The sequence below is a fragment of the Hippichthys cyanospilos genome, chromosome 16, assembly GCF_059441005.1.
Source record: "Hippichthys cyanospilos isolate Australia breed blue-spotted pipefish chromosome 16, RoL_Hcya_1.0, whole genome shotgun sequence".
Taxonomy (NCBI): domain Eukaryota; kingdom Metazoa; phylum Chordata; class Actinopteri; order Syngnathiformes; family Syngnathidae; genus Hippichthys; species Hippichthys cyanospilos.
In genome coordinates, this window is record NC_142384.1 from 3,881,627 (window position 1) to 3,902,703 (window position 21,077).

The window sequence follows — 21,077 nt, forward strand, 5'->3', positions numbered from 1 at the left end:
TCCATCCATCCATCCATCCATCCATCCATCCATCCATCCATCCATCCATCCAGAAGAGAATTCTTTCAAATTATTCTTGTATAATGTCTCATACAGATTGTCATTTTTTAATAAAACATAATCACAGCTTACAGTATGCTATTAAACAAATTCAAAATTGCTCTCTAGGGTGGTGTTTCCCGATCTTTATTGAGCCAAGGCACACATTTCACATCAGAAAACACAACAATTCAGAAACTGTGACTACACAGGTTAATTTTGTATTTTCTGTCATCTAATGGACGAGACTTTGGTTGTTTTGCCCATCTAGATCAATGATTGAAAATGGTAAAATTTAAAAGCTCTTAAAAAAAGTGTTTTCCATTCAAACAAATGACATCAGGTTATTTCACAGAGAACTCTAAGATGCCATTGCACGCAGGGAATCACGGGTCCAGCCTAGCCTGCATGCATAACAAGCAAAATGGCTGCCTCTTAATATGTTTTGATCATTGTGGGTGCATTTACCATTGAAATATCAAACGTTTGTGTCGACATCCTATTTTAACTTCAGCTAGATAAATGTGTATTATATTTGTGACAATTACATGTGCAATTGTATTGTATTTGCAATCGTGCATAACATACCTGTACAAAGGGCCCTGTACATTTGTGTAGATAGTGTACGGATTTGCGTCCCACAAATTTACTGTCTTTCCACTCTCCTCGAAACAATAAATCAAATAGAAAATGGGGGGGGGGGGGCATTGCAACCATCAAAAAGGTTTAACTTGTAAAGTTTCATTTGTGCTGCGTCAAGTATATTCATTTGAGTAGAATCACACTGAAACAAAACCCCCTCCCCATCTCGCTGAGAGTGGGTAGAGGAGGTTCACTCATCAGCATCCACTGCTGATGTCACACTCAAGTCATGTCGACCCTTCCTCAGCAAACCACTGCGTTTGCCACGACACGTAAGTACACGAGCTCCATTTACCTGCACGTCTTCGCTTGAATTTTCCTTTGCAAAATGCAGTATTTGCAGTCGTAGTTTTTTCGGTATAGGTTATCAATCATAACACAGCTCGGATGTAGCGGGCCGGGTTAAAACGCTTTTGTTGCGCAGTGGTACATGGCGTGAAATCCAGCTCTCGGAGACGAGACAAGTAGCATCGTTGGAGTAAAAAGGCGAAAACAAATGCATTTTGTGAAAAAAGACAGAATTGGGGATTTAATTAAAAATCATCGGTGGATGCGATGATATCTTCATAAATATCTGAATGAAATGGTCCTGGATGAGCAACTTGGATTTCATTGTAAACAAATGAGTGATTTTGCTCGTTATACATACAACACTTGACTCAGACAGGGCGTGTTGCGTTTACGTGTCGTCGGCAATCTTAAAAGCTTCGACATAACGCAAGATTCTGGTGGTGTTTATTTCATGCACGGTAACAAACTGACCTCTAATTAATGCACAGGAGCAAGCGACATGTCTATAATAGACTCTTATCTAAAGCAAAGAAAAACCCATCACAGCACATTTGAAAAACAAAGAAACTGAAAGCATCTTGAGCTTTGTTTGACTTTCTATTTAAAACAAAAAGAGTGGCGCTGAGAATTAAATGATCTCAAAAGCAAAGCATTAAGATTTCACAGAAAACATATTACAGTTGAATCTTAGAATTTGTGGCTGAAAAGGAAGGCATCAATTTACTTGAGATTGTCGTGGTTATTCTGAAGTTAAACTCCACACATTTTCTTCATAAATGTACAAGACATGGGTTATAATTATGCTTGCACAATTAAAATTAGGAATGTGCAGATCCCAATTACGTGAACAGATTCTGGGGGGGAAAATATAGGGGTTAGAATAATTGCACTTTATTATGCTTTTTACTTTTTGAAGGAATGGAAAACTGTATATATATATATATATATATATATATATATATATATATATATATATATATATATATATATATATATATATATATATATATATGGAGGGAACTTCGCCAGCACTGACAGACTGAGTCAGTCCATCACCAACAGACGGCTGTTTTGCCGACGGACCGACGAATTACGAGAATGCTAATAACAAACAAACAAACAAAAAACGGTGAATTAAAAATGTCTAAATCGAAATTTTCTTTCGTCATTGTATCAGTCAGGATAGATGTCAGATGCCCGACAAAGGTCCTTCAGCCTGCCACTCCCCTTTTTGCTTACTGAATTACAATTAAATCCGCTTGGATGATTATCTGCTATATTGCCGTTCTTTATAGTACAGACTGTAATCAGCCTGAAGTCAATGTGACAATAGTCACTTTACAGCACCACCAAGCAATGGAGATATATGTTCAATTGAGTGACTAGACTGGGTTGGTTCAATTCACTACATGTCATTCCCATATGGTTACTTTATTATGCATGTGCACAAGAAAATCAAATGTCAAAGGGTACAAATTATGCATGCATAAAAAAGACAAGCCCAAGATATCATAACAGCGACAGAGATGTTTTCTCTACAGTTGTATTTGCATGGAGTGACAACAAGTACTAAGTTAGAGTACAAACAGGATGTGAAAATTATTTTTGGAAAACACAAATTAAAAGTGCAAGCATGCCCGACTTGAAATCTACTTAGAAGAAAAAAGTACTTGATCCCAATTCAGTCATACTCGTAAGAGCAAATTTTGATTAAAGTGGTTAATTGATATAAATGGAAAATAGGCATGTGCCAATGTGGCAATATAATATGATTTTAAAAGTCGCAGTTATTGAAAACCGTGCAAATCTGTCAAAACCTGTCATTTTTTTCCTCCTGTATTGTCTGCTTGAACAAGCATCTTCAGTGTGCATCTCTCATTGTGTATCACACGTGAGTCCTCCTCTGCTGCAGCAGCAAATAGCATTGTCCATTTACTGCTTTGTGGGCTTTAGTATAAATAAAATTTTGCTCCTGTGGCTAACTACCGCGGATAAAGCAGCTAACATGTTATCATAAGCAACTTTCATGGCAATTTAAGTGAAATCTGAGATTGATGAACTAAAGAAGCTGCCATACACTGCATGAGAATGGCCTAATTAGCTTTTTCTTTATTTGCAGCTCTGTTAGCTTGATACTAATAAATTCATATACGTTATTTGAACTGCGCAATCTGTAAACTTGAGAAGGGGAAGGAGGAAGCTTCTCAGATTCCCAAAGGGTAAAACCGTGAGTCCTAATTCTGCTCTGTTCCTAAATAGCACAACAGGACCAATGCGGTCAAGTCTCTTCTTTATTTTTTTACCCCCTTTCATGTCACTCTCGCTCTGCTGCATCACTCTCTGTCTTTCTCGCACACGTCACTCAAATGCATTAACTAAGAGCACATCCATTCAAAACAGAAAATAAATGCAGGCAAAAGAAAACACCATATGTACTAAATAACATGAATGCTTGTGGACCTTTGAGGACCCTGTTGAGAGTGCAGACCTAGGCCAATGTTCAACGCCCATTGCCCAGTCTGAAAGCAACACTGCTTGTCCTGAATCAAGAGATTTACAGAATCCCTGCAGTCTGGCCCTGGACCCCTGGTGGTCCACGGACCCCACTTTGAGAACCAATGGCCAAATGACATCCAGGAGCATTGCTCTCTGTGTTTGGCTTTTTTTTTTTTTTTTTGCTCAAAGAATTCCAAGGGACAGATGTTATTTAAAGTTATATTTGTATATATACAGGCATTGGGAGGACAAGTCTTGAGGTGATTAAACAACAATGCATGATTACAAATCCATCCATTTTCTAGAACTGCTTATCCTCACTAGGGTCGTGGGCCTTCTGGTGCCGATCCCTTTTGACTATGGGCAGTAGGCTGGGGACACAGAGAACTGGTTGCCAGCCAAGTTTAGGCCACACAGAGACGGAAAAACAATTTACGCACCCAATCACACCTAAGTAAAATTTAGTATGTCCAATTTAGCTTGTTTTTGGAGAGTGGGAGGAAGCCGGAGAGCCTGGAAAGATCCCATGCGAGCTAGGGGAGAACATGCAAACTCCACACGGAAGGCCGGATCGAGGCGGATTTCAACTCCGTGCTAACCACTGAGGCGGCCCTATTACAAATTGACACATAAGGAAAGAAAAAAGGTTAAATCATCCTGGCTCTGCTAATTTTTTTCAGGCCATGATGAGGAGAGAAAGCCAAACACATACTTGCGCTTTTTTAGTGACTCATGGTGCCCCACTTAACCTGACCAATTCATAAAAATCTTGCATAGTTTCCCTGTTCATAAATTTAGGTTGATTTTGAATGAAATAATCACAAGTCAAGGTAGAGTCAATTGGTTCTCTATTGGCTTGAATTGTGAGTGTAATTGTCATGGTGTCATCCATTTATCAGTTTGCTTCATGTTTTGGTGGCCGCACAGGCAGCAATTTCTTCTTGTCCTGGCGACTTTTTAATTACCTCAACTTGTTCAATGTATCTACGACTGTGTTAGCATGATATTCTTTTATTTTCTCCAAAAAGTCATATCTTATATTTCACATATTTTGCATCCCGTCAGTCTAAGCAGGACAACATAAAATGTGTGCAAGAGCTCTCAAGACTGCCTATCACGGCATTGATCAATAATGCATCTCTTAACCTTCAAAACCAAACAAATGCTATGTGAAATTCAATGAACATGGACGTTTATTGCAGTAATCATCACGCACATTTTGATCTGATTTGATTTGGCATCTCCGTCAGTTAAGGTCAACTAAAAGCCCCAAAAAATTGATGTCAGTACAAATCGGTTTCTTGTCACCCTATTTCTGATGGAGCTTTGAATGTGTTTGAAAATAAGTGTAGATTGTGGTATGCAGAGGCGGCCTAAGGCATAAGCAAACTAAGAAGCTACTTAGGGTCCCGGAGCTACTAGGAGGGCCCCAGAAATACAGTATTATATATATATTTCTTTTTAAATTACCCATTTTAACTAAGGCTTGATTCAATACAAAAGAGTCACTGACAGCATAGTGTTTTACTTGTCTTACTTCCATGCATTTGGTTCAACGTTATTGTGTGTGTGAATGGTTGGTCTCCATGTGTCCTTTCCCGGTGGCATTTCCCCCCAAACCAGACTATTCTTATCTATACACCAATAATCATCATTTAGAAGTAACTAACAGTGCAATAGTCAACATGTCAACATTGATGATGTCTTCCCCTTCTTTGAGATGATTGGACACGCCTTTACCAATTGAAATCAAGTAATGACGCTTAGCTCGCCCTCTTTGCCCTTTTTGGATTTAAAAAGGATGGCTCTCAAAATCAGACTTTAAAAGGGCAAATGTAAGTCCTCTTTTTAAAAAAATCCAAAACACATATTTATGGTAATACTAGTCAAAGGAACTTGCTTTCTGTATAACCGGGAGGGTTACAGGTGATAACATTCATACTTATTTTGCAACAAGAACAATGTGGATGCAAATTTACGTATGTATGTACAGTATGTGTGTGTGTTTATATGTATGTATGTATTTGTACTAAACATGGTACACATTTTTTAATGTACAAAATAGTCCATAATCTGTTTAAAAATGAAATTGTCACGGGGGACCCCGAGCCCGAACAGGATGCGACCGACAACCGAGGGGTTGGGTTCAAAGAGTTTATTACAACAGAAAGCGCACGTCTGGCGTGGAAAATAAGGGTGTCCAAAAAGGGAACGGGAAAGTACAAACAAAAGTCACAAAGTACGAAATAAGGGAGAGACGAGAACGTCTCGGAGGGATCAGTCCAACTGAGGAGTAAGGCGACGAGGGGGCGGAGGCTACAGGAGAACGACTAGGAACAAAGAAACAACAAAAAACATTAAGCGAGCAAAAATACAACTCGAGAAAAGTACCAACCAAAAGAATCACTAGCGAGAGGGACGCGAGGCATGGGAGTTCACTGAGCGCAGGGAGTATGGCGAAGGAATAACCCAACGTCGCTCTCCTGTAGCGACCAGCCTTAAAAAGACCCAGATGGGTAATGGGGAACAGGTGCGCAAGGCTGGTGACCCCGCCCCCTCGTGGCACAATCGAACACTGCCTAGGCACAGAGCAAACACACACACATGACAGAAATAGATTGTATAAATAAAATTGGAGCTTTAAATTTAATACCATGATATTGTGATATTTTTGCTCAAGGTTATCATACCGTCAGAATTTAATACCGGCCCATGACTGACTGATGTATAATAATCCAATAATAAAGTACAGAGTACACTCATTATGCACTGTACATGTGTCTGTGATCAACACGGCAGTCTAATAAGAGAACACTTTCTAGGTTGTCGTCGGTAGGGCGATTCCTTCCAATCACAACTTTACAGGTCTAATTTTATTTGGCCGCAAAAGCAAGAACGACAGCATTACCAGATGGAATACTCTCCAACACCTCCTAAATGGGTCCCGAAAAGGGCACGTACTCTGAGGTGCAGTATGGTGCATAGGTAAAACAACAGAAAGTACTCCCCACCCCTATTGGTGGAGGGAGTTTACACTTCTTGTTCATTGGGATAAACCAGTTTGTACTCCTTCCTAATTAGAGATGTGTTTCTCCACTGCCATAGAACCAGCTTCTGTGGCTAGTAATCAAAATGTCAAGTCCTCATCACACCTGACCTTTATTTATCTACTTCCGCAAAATGGAATGGTAGACCCACATTATGACTTCAGGGTACGTTATAGGTGCAGACAACCACGCTCCATAATAACACAGACTCAAAAACCTCTCAACCATGATAAAGTGACAGCTTAGATTGCTGTTCCACAAACTAAGAGCAAAACATATAACCTTTACAAAGAAACAAAAGCAGTTTTGATTGATACTGTCATTAAGTAGTAGTTTAAAGCTTATTTTATTGCTGCTGTTATAAATTGTTGCTGAATCGCACTAAGAACTGGAAATTATTTTTCGCTCTTTTTGGTAACTAAATGAGGTTCGTTTTATTTTGCTTTAATTATTCTTCCATCTGTTCATTTTCTGTATAGCTTGTCCTCATTGGGGTCACGGATGAGTAATTAAGTTCCTAACAAGCATGCTTTTGGAATATAGGAAGAAGCTGAGGTCAGCAGAAGAAATTTCACAGAAGGAGGGAACAAACTCCACTCTAAGTCCAAATTATTATTTTTTTTCTTTTCTGTTACATATGTACTAAAATCATATATAGTTCTCAAGTATTCAGAGTAAACATACAAAACTCTTGGAGTTTTTTTTTTTTTTTTTTTTTTTGGAGGGGGGGGGTATTACATACCCTGATTATAATGATGCTACAACAGTCGACTTTGTATTTTGTGCTTGACTGCAGGGGGGTATAATGCTCAACATAATATGTTGACCCATTAATAAATGAAAAAAAAATGTAAGGAAAACATATGGCCATTTCTGATCAGCCCATGGTGTAACTACTAGGTGTAATGCAGTAATGCTGACTGAAAGTGGAGCAAGAAATTTAGAGGAAGGAAGGAGGCGATACACGTTTGCAATGTGTGGGCTGAAAGTGGATGTGAGAGAAAGACATCGTGGGCTGTGGGAGTGGGAGTTATGCACATGCCACATGCATGGTTTGACCTCTTTCTCTCTATGGCTACTGCTGCTTTAGGCAGTGCATACACACACCAACACACACCTACATGCACAAACACACACAAACATATAAACGCACTGTTAGATGAGTAACCTCTGGCATGGTGGACAACACAAGATACTAGTTGTTCAAAGGCAAGCGGAACAGTTTTGAAAAATGAATTAGATCAGGTCTCGAAATTGGATTATCCAAAATCAAAAGTGGATTTTGAAATCAGATGATATCACATAATCCAATCTTGTTTTTAAGGGGATGCTCAATTTACTCAGCCATTTTCAGCAGTAAAAAGTTATTATTCTAGTTAGAGAGGTACATCGAAGAACTCCTTATCTTCGGGGGGGGGGGGTGTCCAAATGGCAGTTGTATTTGGAGCAGGCCGATAAACATTGTGATTAACCTTGAGTCTATAGAATGAAACTGAACAGATTTGCCAGAAGACAACTTCTCCATGATCACAAGTGTTTTGCCGGAGGATTCAAGGACCGCATCCGGTTTGAGCTTCAGGTCACTCGCGGCATGAGTCTGAGCGTTGATTGTTCGCCCATCACCATAAAAAAAGACTGGCAGCTGCTTCTTCAATCCGGCTGTGTCCGTCTGGCCAACTTTGGAAATATCAGCAATTCGTCGACCCCAATAAGGAGGATCCCCGTTATCAATATTTGAATGATGTAGATGTCTTTCACTTGCTCTATGGAGAAGATTGACAGACAAAGCATTCACCACTTGCACCACTTGCATAGCTATCCATGTATGCGGTGCTAGTTGATCTCGCCCCAGTCCTTAGATAAAGCTGTTGCCGCGGGAAAGTGTGAGCTGGGACCTTGGTGGAGAAAAGTCAATCTTGGTTGGTCTGAGTTAATCTTTTTGCTGCTTAGCAGCTAGGCTTGTCCTAGTCTTCTTTTAGGGATTTCTCTGACATTATCAGACACAAGAAAGACTGCGGAGAAGGACAAAGATGTTCAGTTGTTATGGAGCAAGCGCATGAGTTACGGCTGACAGCAACTCGGGACAGCGTTTTTGTTAACTGTTTTTCTATTTCTTTTCCGTCAATAAAAGAAGCAAACCGATAGAACCACGCCTGAGGGAATCCTTTAACGCATGCAAGGGCATTACACGATATTGGACCGTAGACTAATGGATTCAGTCCCACTCATTTTTTAGAAATGCTCCACAAAATAACGTGGTATGGATTAACTTACTCGCGAGCTGCTTACAGCAAAGTACATTTGTCACTGCTGCTTTAGAGCATTGTAATAGAAATAAAATAATCATCAATAGATATTGTCGGTGTAAACATGGCTTGCACTCATGTGTGCAATCAAGAGCCTCAACCGTATTGAGCATGTACCCCAAAAATACGAATGAACGCTTGGATAATTCTTACTATGTTTACGCCTTTTGAACAACTTCTTTGTGATTATACTTGACTGATTAAAACTATTTGTTATCTCCCACAGATAGTAACTATTGATGGAGGTATTTGGCACAGCAGAGCTCGGGCTGTTGGGAGGCGGTGAGGGGTTGCGAGATGACATGGACATGTCAGCGATCAGCTGGTCAGCTGATCATCTCCAAGATGATATGTATCCAGCATCTGGGTTGGCCTTGGCTGCAGCTTATCATGACATTAAGACCCGTCTTGCCAGTTTGGAGAGAGAGAATGGCAGCATCAAGAGAAAACTCAAACACTACGAGGTCAAGGTGCAGAGGATTGTACACCAAACTTACTGAAATCTTGAATGTACCTTTTTGACAGTTCAGTTAATGTTCTTATCTTCTCTCCTATCTTTCAATCTTCTTCATTTGCTTATAGTTTCCAATGATTAATACGTTTGAAGAGGAGAGAGTGTACTTTTCCTGTCAGCCCAATATTAAAGATAACAATATCACCCGAACCGAGACATCTAACCTGCAACATAGGATCAACTCCCTCACTCAAGAGGTAAGGCCGCGTTATGTTCTTACTCCCAACTTATGCAATTTGGAATTCTATTTGATTCATTTCTCCTATAAGTACTTTCTACTTTTCCTCAGTTGTAAGGAAGTAATTATTTCTATCTCCGCATTTACTGTAAATATTATTTTTAGAAATATGAATGCAGGTTAGGGCAGTGATTGACTGGTGACCAGTCTAAGGGTATAGCCAGCCTTTGATCCTTGAATTAGCTGGCATAAATTCTTGCCTGAGATCCTAAAGAACAAGAGATAAAAATGTAGCCCCTAAGCACGACGTTAGTCGTTCCTGGACCAGTTCTTCAAAAACCTCACAAGTGATGGGACATTGTGATTGTGAAAAACGGAAATGACAACAAGGTAGAGCACAAGATGGTTCCAGTTTAACATTGTGGTGTATAGTGCTTAGGCTATCTGCCACTGGAGAGGTTATGGATGAATTTCCTGACATTAACCCTCCTGCATAATGGTTTTATGTTCTCCACATGCTGGGCTTTCTCCAGCTACATACACAGGCTGTCCCCCAAATTGCATATCAGAAGTGTAATCTTGTTTGAAGTCTCTTAATAATGGGTCTGAAACTGAAAGCCTTTCAGGCAGAATGATTTTTTGTGGCTTGCAGGGCATTGTGAAACATTAAGGCTAATGCACCCAGTGAGTTTGATGTGAATTATTATGGCACCTAAGCACATTGTGTGTGAGAGGTTCCTTTTTTTGTGTAAGTGTAACAGTAGTGATTCTACACTCCACCAACACCACACCAGTTGAGAGTTGAGTGTGCTGAACATGAAGCTAAATGTGTGGCCAACTTACTGGCCAGTAAATAATGTCACTGGTTAAGTTATTTTCTACTTTTTCTCAGACCAACACCTGTAATAATATCCATTCTTTGGGCATCAAAAATAGCAAGTAGGGTAGTGTAGAGCTGGGTAGATTTCTTGGCGGAAACTGTGATTATGTCGAGTAAAGTAAGGTAGATAGCGTCAGTCTAGAAGGGGCTTTAGAACAAATTTTAGTTTTTTGTCGCCCCCTCTGTCCGCTGCTGATACTACATTTTGTAGTGAGGATGGACGGTACGTCTTCAGTTGAGAGCACTCACTGCCCCGGTCCACAAAATAAATCTCAAGTGTTGACCGGTCCGCGGTCCTTCTTTAGAGTATTCTCTCGTGATTTTACATTCACAAACAAATCAAGTGTTTTGTACGGATTTTCCTTTTAGCATCCCAGGTGTGTCTTTAGCGCGCGAGCAAATGCAATTAAAAAATAGTATTCACTACACTGATCACAATGGTACCTGCTTTCGTGCCATGAAAAAGAAATTAGACCAAAACAAGTCATAGAGGAACATCGAAATTGCCACCAAGTACTGCTACAGAATAGATTTGATGCGATAGCTTTTGTCAAAACAGCTCAGGTGCAATGTACATAAATAGTTTCTTCTTTATATATATTTTTCAACAAACTAAGAAGAAAACCTATAGGGTGTTTATATTTGGATATTTTCATGTGTCAAAATAAAACATTGGTGCAATTACCAACATGTCGAATGTAGAACCTACTATGACATGAGTCCATCCCACATGTCATCACAACTCTACAAAAACACTTAAAAAAATACATAAGTAAAACAGCGTAAAACATTGATAGTTCAAATTGTAAACATAAATAAAAACAAATAAATAAATACATTGAGTCTTTTGAGTGTATTGAACAGCTCTTATTACTGAACAGCTTCTAAACGAAAGGCTCCCTCAAAATTCCTCTCACTACGAGTCACCAATGCAGAGTACAAATACCTCTAGGACTTTTGATTTATCAAGTTTTATTTACCACAACAACAGAACATCGTGAGCAAAATCTTTCTTTCTGATGCAGAGAACAGTTAACCAATGTGTTAAACTGCCAGAGTATACCAGCAACTAATACTGAGGACTTACTGACTTGATCAGTATTGGTGGATGGTAACTAAACAATAACTAAAAATAAAGTTGGTATTGTTGATGGTATTGATATTCTAAAATAAAAATAATAATTCCTACAAGTACAGTATGTCACATTATTATGATGGTTATTGTGTTGACTTGACATTGGGATTACGAGTAAATCCTGTGAAAAAAATCCTTCCCTATTAAATAATTTTGAGTATCTCTGTATTGAAGAATTTTAAGAGTGCTCATATCTCTCTCGCTCTTTCTTTCTCTGTCTCTCTTCCAGCTCCAAAAGAGTAAGGACAGGGAGGAACAGTTAGAGGATGTGATTCAAGCCTATGAAAAGATTCATCTAGAGAAAAGCAATGTCCAGAGAGAGCTTGACAAGATGGTTAACACATACACATATGATGCATACTCCATTTTTCATTACGGCACTTTTTTAGTTTGGTACTAGTTCAACAATATTTTATGTTTCAGACCACTCTGGCAGAGCAGCATATGGAGCGAATCTGCAGTCTGGAGGCAGCTCTGAGACAAAGAGAAACGTCTCTTCAAAAGCTGAGTGCTCAACTCCACAACAAAGATGCGCATCAAGGTCAACCGCAAGCCAGCCTGGTTGTACCAAGAGGTGAGTTAGTAGCAAATCAATGAGCTTTCACAGCGGTACAATAGATAGATACTGTTCAGGAATTTTCAATATTTTCGCACAAATAGTCGCATAAATAGTCTGGGGAAAAAATGCCTTTGTATTTCTTTATATTTGAAGCTTCAAATTGACAAAAGTTTAACAGAGCAAACTCGCGCAGGAACATAATCAAGAAAAGGAGGTGACTACATTCAAGACGAGTGCGAACCTACTACAAAGAAGTACTTTTGTGTTGAACAGACGTATCTGTCAAGGTCGTAACATTTTAGCTTCACAAAGAATCAGTATGTACACAAAGTGGAAGGTGCTTTGTTTACAAGCAGGCGGTCACGATGAACAGCAGAATGTTATGCACATGCTTGCTGAAAACTTATTTTCCATAACAATGGATGGATGGATGGATGGCTGGGCAGATCGATGGACGGACAGATGGGCAGTACCCGTTGAAGCATGCATCATCTTGTTTTCGATTGGAGGCCAAGTTTTTTTGAACAAAAAAATGGAAATACTTCAATGTTGTCGTAATACGGACACACACAAACACAAATCTGTAATTCTTGTATATATCTTGTATTTCTGCACTATAAGGCGCACCGGATTATAAGGCACACCCTCAATTAATGACAGATTTTAAAACTTTTTCCATCTATAAGGCACACCGGATTATAAGGCGCACAGTCAATTAATGAGATATTTTTAAAAAAATTCAATCACAATGTAGTAATACTCAAAGTAATAACTCAAATAATAACTGTAAGCTCTCAATAGCATAATAACTCAAAGTCAATACGAGCAACCTTGTTCAACTGTAAACACACAAAAGAAAGAGGTGAAGCTTACTTTATCAGTTCATTCCCCATCTACCAATCCCAATCTCAATATTGATCCACATATAAGGCGCACCTGATTATAAGGCGCACCATCAACTTAAAAAAAAAATTAAGGCGTTTAGGTGCGCCTTATAGTACGGAAAATACGGTAAAGTATATTTTTAAGAATGTTAAATGATTCTTCTTTGGCAGCAGGGTAAAACAAATGAAAAATGTGACCACTGATTGAGGACATTCAATCCATATTTATCGCTTGATCTCTGTGACGTTCGAAGAGAACCGCTTGCCAACGCTGCAGAGCTCCCGCAGTCTGGACGCTCTCTCAGACCTGAAGCTGCAGCGTCTCGAGGCCGAGTTGGAGGGAGCACTGCATCAAGCAGAGGGAGCGTGTAAGAGAGAGAATGAGCTGAGAGCTGAACTTCAGAGACTGCAAAAGGAAATAACCCAGCTGCAAGAGGGGCAGAGACATAGAGAGGTAAGCCAATTTGCAATTGTAGAATTTGCCACGTTTTCTTTTTTTAAATAATGTGGGCCACACCCACGCCTCCCCTATCGGATCCTTTTCCATGAAAAAAAAGCTATATTGTGAAGAGACGTGCTGTAAGGCTCCCTACATGCCAGACAGACGACGTAATTGGACATGCAGATGCCACGGGCACACCTCGGACGTCGAACTACTGCAGTACACATATTTAATTAATTATTATTTATTATTATTTAAGTTAATTATTAAACCCTCACATTGACTGTAATTACCCAAATAAATGCAATCAGTTAAATACAAGTTAAGAAGTTATGAGGGTCTTTGAAGTTATGAAGTTTATGACATTATGAAGTTAAAAATGGTCATTATCTAGAATATTAAGAGCATCAAAACCTTTGACTTTATCAGATCGTGCTCCTGCATGTGTTACAAATGTGTTGTGGTTGTGTGAATTTCGTGTTATGGTACCAAGCCTCTGGGAGACAAGGGCTTCTTCTTTACAGAGAATGTAAAGACCAATGGTGTGAATGCCAGCAGGTGCACGCAATTTGACTTGACCGTTCAACCCTTGCTCATACGCCTGTCGGTCCATCACTGACAAATGCCAGTTTTGCCACTCACTGATGGACAAGCAAAAATGTGCAAAATACCAACTTTTGGTGGTGACAATGTGATGACAGAAACATGGGTAAAATAAAACTACGAAATGATGAACTGGTGGTATGTTTGGCTTGAAAAAAAACATGATAGAAGTGTGCAAACGAAAGAGGAATAATGGACCAGCAAAAAGTTGTGGAAAACTCACCTCTGTCCTTCATCATCAATTTATCTGGTTTATTTACCTTATACGACAACACCTTTCATTTTAATGAGAAGACCATAAAATATTGAGTTACCCAATATGTTTAGAGATGAGAATGTTTGAGCTAAAGTGGAAATGAGGTGATGAATAACTCTGAAATACTGAAGCTCACATCTCTTCTTTAAAGGAGTTGGCCCCTCACTGTGAGCACTGTGATGTAGAATGGATCAAGAAAGCTGGGGACGAACAGTAAGTCCTAGAATTGTTATGTTATCATCAGAATGCCTGAATAATGGGTGACTACCCTTTTTTGTTGTGTTTCAGAGTCAATCTTGCATTGGCCTACACTGAGCTTACAGAAGAGTTGGGTCAAATCCAAAAGTTGGCTGCAAAACAAAGTGACCTTTTGCGTCAAATCCCACAGGAACCTGGTAGGTGCCTACCACTGCTTTCATCAAAAGTACAGTTTGATTTTTAATCAATATCTGATGAGATGACAGAAATAAAGCTCAGATTGTCAGAAATCAAAAGTAAAATCAGTACATTTACTCTGTGCAGTGATCCCTCGCTGCTTTGCGCTTCGTCTATTGCGCCCTCAGTGCATCTCCATTTTCTTGGGGGAGGGGGGGGACTACTGCAGTACACATATTTACTTAAATCTTAAATTATTAAACCTTATACAGTAACTGAACAGTTAACCCCTTTCCATCCTTTGAAGTCTCTAGCAGCCATTGGCATATTGGCACCCGGAAGTCGAATTATAGTCAAATCTGTACGTGATCATACATGACAACAATGAGCGTTTACACTTGAAATACCATTTTATTATAAAAGAAATCTAGGTAAGAGATTCCCAACGGTCTTTGCTCCTATGTCTTGGAGGAGCCAGAACAACCTGCGTGTTTTACAAATGAGACTGACCGACTGGCACGTCCAGATGTGAATAAAAAGCTTTATTTGGGAATATCCCTCCTGATATAAAGTGTCTTGCAGGTCACTATAAGACACGCAATTGGCTCCCGACGCGACCATCGACAAATGAGGGCAGGAGTTGTAACCTACTCCCGCCCCAACTCCCGCTTGTGTTTGCTTAAATCCTAAATGATTAAACCTCATACAGTAACCGTACTTTTGAGTGGCTGTAGTCTCACAGAGGGCCGCGGTTATATTAGCGACGCCCAGAAGTCTAATCAAAATGAAGGCTGTAGCAAACATGGTAACAATCACAGTTTACACTTGAAATTCCAATTCATTACAAAAGAAATCTCGGTAAGAGATTTCCAACGGATGTGCATTGCTCCATTCCGTCTGCCTCTGTTGTATATGTGACTTTAAGGAAGTGTATCTCTCAGGTATGCTTACGAGACACGTGATTGGCCCCTGGCGCAACCATAGTGGTTGGGGCGGGAGCAGATTACAACGCCTGTCCTCATTGGTTGATGGCAGGAAGGAAGGGCAGGAGTTGTAATCTACATTACTGCCGCACCAACCCCCATGGGAGCCAATCAAGTTTCTTGTAGGCTTGCCTGAGAGATACACCTAAAGTCTCACACACGCATAGAAGCAGATTTCTTTTGTAATAAACTGAGTAATTTGAGTAAGCTCTAATTGTTATCATGTTTGGTCAACTTACAGGGTTCATTTTAATTAGGCTTCGGGGCGCTGCTACTATAACCGCAGCTCTCTGTGAAACTACAAAGGGTTGGGGAGGGATAACAGTACAATTACAGTATAAGGTTTGCTCATTTAAGATTTAACCACATTTATGTACTGCAAATACCGTACCGCACTGGTCCTCAACAGGTGCTCACTGTACATCATAGTAGTTCATGAAGTTGTATTTCCTAGCACTACCAGAAGGTGAGTTCCAAAAGACTCTGCCCACCACCACACTCCTACAGAATAAAAAATGACTATAGGAGTAGGGCACAAAACAGAATATAACACAAAACTGTTGTTTTTTGATGTATTATTTTGACCACTACATAAAAAATTCTTTGGTTTGTTCCCTGTTTATCCTCTCCCACTTTCCAGTGTGTCGTCCTCCCTCTGCTCCTCAGCGTCTCTCTCCCACATCCAGCCAGTGTACCTCCCTCACCCCTGAGAGGCTGCTACCTTCTCCCCCACCTCCTTTACACAATGGCCCTGCCTCCTACTCCCATCAGCCAACATGCAGCAATCTTCGAGCAAAGTTCCAGGGTCGCCGAAGTTACTCAGAGGTAAAATCGAACCAAATATCAGGGAAATTTGTTGTGTAGACTGTAGTTTAACTTTGTGGTTATAATCACATTTTGCCTAAGGTTTCTGACCCATCAGCCATACAGAGACTCCCACCTCGCCTCATGAGAGACCCAGTTTCCACCTTGCCCAAGCCCAGGTCTCTCTATGGGGAGGCACATAGTTATGGACAATCCAAATCTCATCTCCGGACCCCTTTGGTGGGCCTGGTCAGACCCGCATCGGCTCACGGAGCCAGTGGGGACCGAAGAGTGAGATCAGAGAGAAATGGGGGCAGCAGTCTGAGTAGCAGTCCTCATCATCGTGCGTTGGATCTGGGCTTCCCTTTGACTACAGAGGTGGAGCGGAGAGACTTAATTCAAGTGCAGAGCAGTCAATCTAGATTGACACTGTTGATCTTTAACAATGTTCTTTTTTTGTTCTGTTTTTTTTTTTTTTTTTTTTTTGATGCCCTCGTGTATAGGTACATAATTTCTGTCACATAGATGATCGACCAGAGCCCACGCCACTGGTGACACCGCCACACTCATCAGATGATGAAGAGGTGATGCCAGTGCAATCTGAGCGTTTTGGCTACCTAAAAGCATTTTTTTTAAAGCATTAAAGAATTAATCGTCTTGACTTTTACAGGATGGAGGCACTTATGTGTCAGCGGCAATCAGTCCTCCTCGAACACTTGGACCCTTATCACTTCGGGAAAAATCACTCCATCCTGCGTTCTTGTCTCCGAGGAAACGTGGCCAAATTCCATCTTTCTCAGCCCCTGAGGGCCCTACCACACTCTCCTGCCATCTGCCTGCCTACATGAACACTGAGCATGCTCAGTCATGGCCCTCCATCAATGTGAGTGCATTCAATACGGTGACATGAAGCATTCGTAAGGTTTGTTTTCAAAATGACACAAAAATATATCTACGACATAATCCTTGGCTGGTGTCAGAGTCCTTTAATGTGCTGTGAGTATCATATTAAATTTGTGTTTTGAGTTATTCTTTGAAGAAGAATGGATTTATTAAATAATATTATTAATGATGTGTCCTTCAGAGAAGACAAAAACCATGAAATCAGACTCAAAACATGCATACAAATTGCATACATTGTGCTGTACATGGAATAAAACAAATACATAAGTACAATATAATACAAATAAAATACAAATTCAGTAAGTCTTAACCAATCTAAACCAAGTTCAATCAAACCTTAAGGGCCCAGTCAGTCAGTCCAGGGCAGGGAACAGCAACCTTTAACATTCAATGAGCCATTTTGACCTGTTTATAAATAATTTCTGTAAAAATTCTGGCCATAACTTGTTTTCTTTACAATTATATTCAAGAAATTCATAAGCTTCTGGCAGCATCGTTTCTAGGAGTAAGTCCTCATAATAATTGTCTTAGAAGCAAACCAACAATAATTTTGGTCAACCTTGAGTCTTGAGAAGACAGGGCATTCAGGTGAAAAAAGGAAGAGGATCAAAGGGAGCAAATGCTTGGTTGTTGTTTGGTTGCAATCTCTACATTGTCCAAGAGGAACATTGATATGAGCTTACAGATGATAATAAGCAAGGAATATGGGGGCGGACCGGAGGAGAGAAATTCAAGAAATTATCCAAACAAAAGAAATACCATAGTTCTCTGAGAACAAGTGTGGTGGTGTGAGGTGTGAGGCGTAGACACAAATGCTGAAACTAATGTTGCAACAATGAAAAGATGTAAAGTTTCAATTCTTTATTTTTTTGATATAGCTGAAAATTTATTTGTTGAAAGCCCTCACTATCTGACACGCTAAATTGCTCTTCCCATTTTACTCCCACACGTGCGCTCTTTCCAGCTCATTTTAGCTTAAATGTCATTTGTACACTCTTCCACGGGTAGTCATTTTCGGACCTGTACAATTTGTTTGAAACTGAGGTCTTTGGAGATGATTTGCTGATCATCTTACTTGGGATGTTCTTTACCCAAGTGATGACTGTTGTGAGATCAGAGCATGGAAGGTTTGCCCTTCGCTGTTTCTCCCCACACCGGCCCACATCCATGCAGGCTTGTTCAAGCACACGTCTAAGGGCTGAAGGAGACAAGTCAGACCGTCTTTTCCTTTTCAAAATGCGTTCAAGTCCGCAGGAAAAATGATCCACGCAGCCTCGTCGTTGATAACAAAGAGGCCATAAGGCGGCGCTTGACAAAAGTGCAGTTTTCCAGTTGTGCAGTTGGTCTGTTTCGAGTTATGCGGTTATAAGTCAACCCCCCTAATATGATGGTTGAAAATGAGGAAAAAAAACTTGACTTGTACTCGGCTAAATACTGTGAATGCCGTATGTTGTTATCTCATCAACTATAAGAAAATGTCATCACTGCTAACATAGCCATGAAACTTAGCTGGAACTTTTTGCTGCGAGCGAAGAACCTGAAGAGGAATTGGAAACGCTTTGTATGTCATTCAAACATTTTAAGAAACTTTAAACTGTGTCAAATCGCGTATAAAACTAGAATCTTTGTATCCGAGGTATAATCTGACTTTGATCATTTTTTTTATGATTATTCTTTGTGTTTGCGATTCAATATATTTTTAAAATTCTCACCTTCCCGTCTTTGCAGTTATGGATGGAATCAGACGAAAGTGCTGTGCGAAGCTGTCCCTTGTGTCACCTGACCTTCCCGACTGGTTACCCGGATGATGCCCTCATAAGACACATCGACTCACACTTGGAGAACAGCAAGATCTGACTCTCCTATTGAACACCATTTCCAGTTAGACTTTTTTGTCTGTTTGATAAGTTTACAGAACTACAGCAATAGTGCATAGTCTTTCTTGATGTTACATACTTTGAACAGGGCTTCTATCTTTTTATTCAGACTTAAAAGTCAAACCAGCAATCTTTTTACAGCAAACTTCACACAAGCTTCGTTGCATTTTATTTTGTCGCTATAAGCCATTCTTAGTTTTCACTTTCTTTCTATCTCCCACGTGTTCTCATTTTTAAAATGATTTTCTTCAGTATTTATATTATTTGTCTGCATTTTGTCAACCAAAGTCATGCATATATATTACGTTACTGTATTGTATTACCCCTTCTGAAGGAAGACAGGATGATATTCAAGAAAATGCAGTTTCCTCTTTAAGGTGAGAAATGTAGTAAAAAAAAAAAAAAAAATACAAGTGGTTCATGAATCCCAGGTGAGGCTCCACTAGTGTTATTGAAACAGGATTGCTAAGGAAACGGTTCTTTTTGTCTCGGTAGTGACATTTTACAGGCCGTGATTTCTTAAAGCAATGAAAACCGAACCAAGAAACCAGATGTGGGCAATATTAACTAGTATATGGGATCGGAATGGCACCAAAGCAATCTAGTCACAAATGCAAACATAAGCAATGCTTCCTCAGCATGATTTGTTTGAAATGAAGATAGGAAAAGAAGGCTCAATCCCAATACCCTCACTTTTATCTATGTGTCCTTCAATTGAGCGTTCCAGTCAACGGTACAAGTTTCCCAATTCTCATAAGTGCTCCGTTTCCCCACACATTTTGCACACTTGTTCCAAACTTTGGCTGTTCCCCGAACGCTTGTGCGCTCAGCCACAGCATAAGACCCACAATTCATTGCAGATATATGACCAAAGCAGTGAAGCCCAGTGACATTCCTGTGTCTGTGTAACCCAAAAATTCTTTTCAATTTCATTATTGAATTACACCTTTTATCCATGTGTGTAAGTGTTCTGTATTTTGATTTTTTTTTTTTTTTTTTTTTTTTTTTACCGCTTTTAAACTAGCTTATTGCATCTTGCCCTAGCGTAGCATCTGTACTTAGCCATTTTGTACATGGTCATCCCAAAATCCAGGCCTGGACCGATAGCTGCCATGGCGCAAGCCTTTATTTATACTTTACTATCACTTTACTGCTTTACTACGTCACTTTGACATTATTTTAAGCAGCACAATTGCCAAAAACAACCAATGCTGGCATGTTTAATGACGCCGGTCCAGGTGCAAGTCAATCTCCGATTGCGCACTGCGCAAGTTCTGCAATTTTTCCAAGCTTGTAATCTGTTCCCTCAAACGATAAGTGCACTTCTAGTACGCGAACACTTGAATGAGGACCATATGATGGTGTGTGGGTGTGGGGATTGGGGCGAAGAAGAAAGAACTACAGCAAAAAACAAAACAAAAACAGCTACTCGTATCTTCCACTTCTTGGTGTTGTTAATGAAAGTGCCTTGGTTTCAAACTAATTCATCTTCAGCTGGCAGAAGCAGGTCATTTCAATATGCTATTCGTCTTCGTATCTACCTGTTAACAAACATACAGATGTATTGCATTTAGATTAATATTTACAAAAGTAATTGAGTTTGAACTTGAGCAACTTGTCTTTGTTGTGTTTTCAGTTAAATGTTGACGACATAAATCATTGCCTTGTGTCATCATATTAGGAATTAGTAAAGTGTAGAGAAACTAGGTCAGTACTGCTAGAGTAGAGCAACGTATAATTAACGAACCCCCTCCCCCCCAATTAAGTGAAGCTATTACAATAATAAAAACTGTCATAGTGCAGAACAATTGAGTGTGTATTTTGTCACAACATTGGATACATATGAGCAAAACATGATAGTTT

General features: G+C 39.8%; 1 protein-coding gene across 2 annotated transcripts; it reads left to right on the forward strand.

Moving 5' to 3' along the window:
* Positions 1-823: 823 nt before the first annotated feature.
* Positions 824-21,022, forward strand: LOC148410212 (TANK-binding kinase 1-binding protein 1-like). 2 transcript variants are annotated; one of them, XM_088438140.1, is made up of 13 exons: positions 824-953; positions 9,048-9,291; positions 9,404-9,532; positions 11,758-11,862; positions 11,952-12,102; positions 13,226-13,425; positions 14,424-14,485; positions 14,561-14,667; positions 16,271-16,455; positions 16,537-16,812; positions 16,938-17,018; positions 17,105-17,317; positions 19,066-21,022. In XM_088438140.1, the coding sequence occupies exons 2-13, from the start codon at positions 9,061-9,063 to the stop codon at positions 19,192-19,194; spliced, it is 1,869 nt and encodes a 622-aa protein (XP_088294266.1). In that variant the 5' UTR covers positions 824-953; positions 9,048-9,060; the 3' UTR covers positions 19,195-21,022. The 2 variants fall into 2 exon arrangements, with proteins under 2 accessions (XP_088294266.1, XP_088294267.1); XM_088438141.1 differs by having other exon boundaries at positions 9,048-9,285.
* The last annotated feature ends 55 nt before the right edge of the window (positions 21,023-21,077 follow it).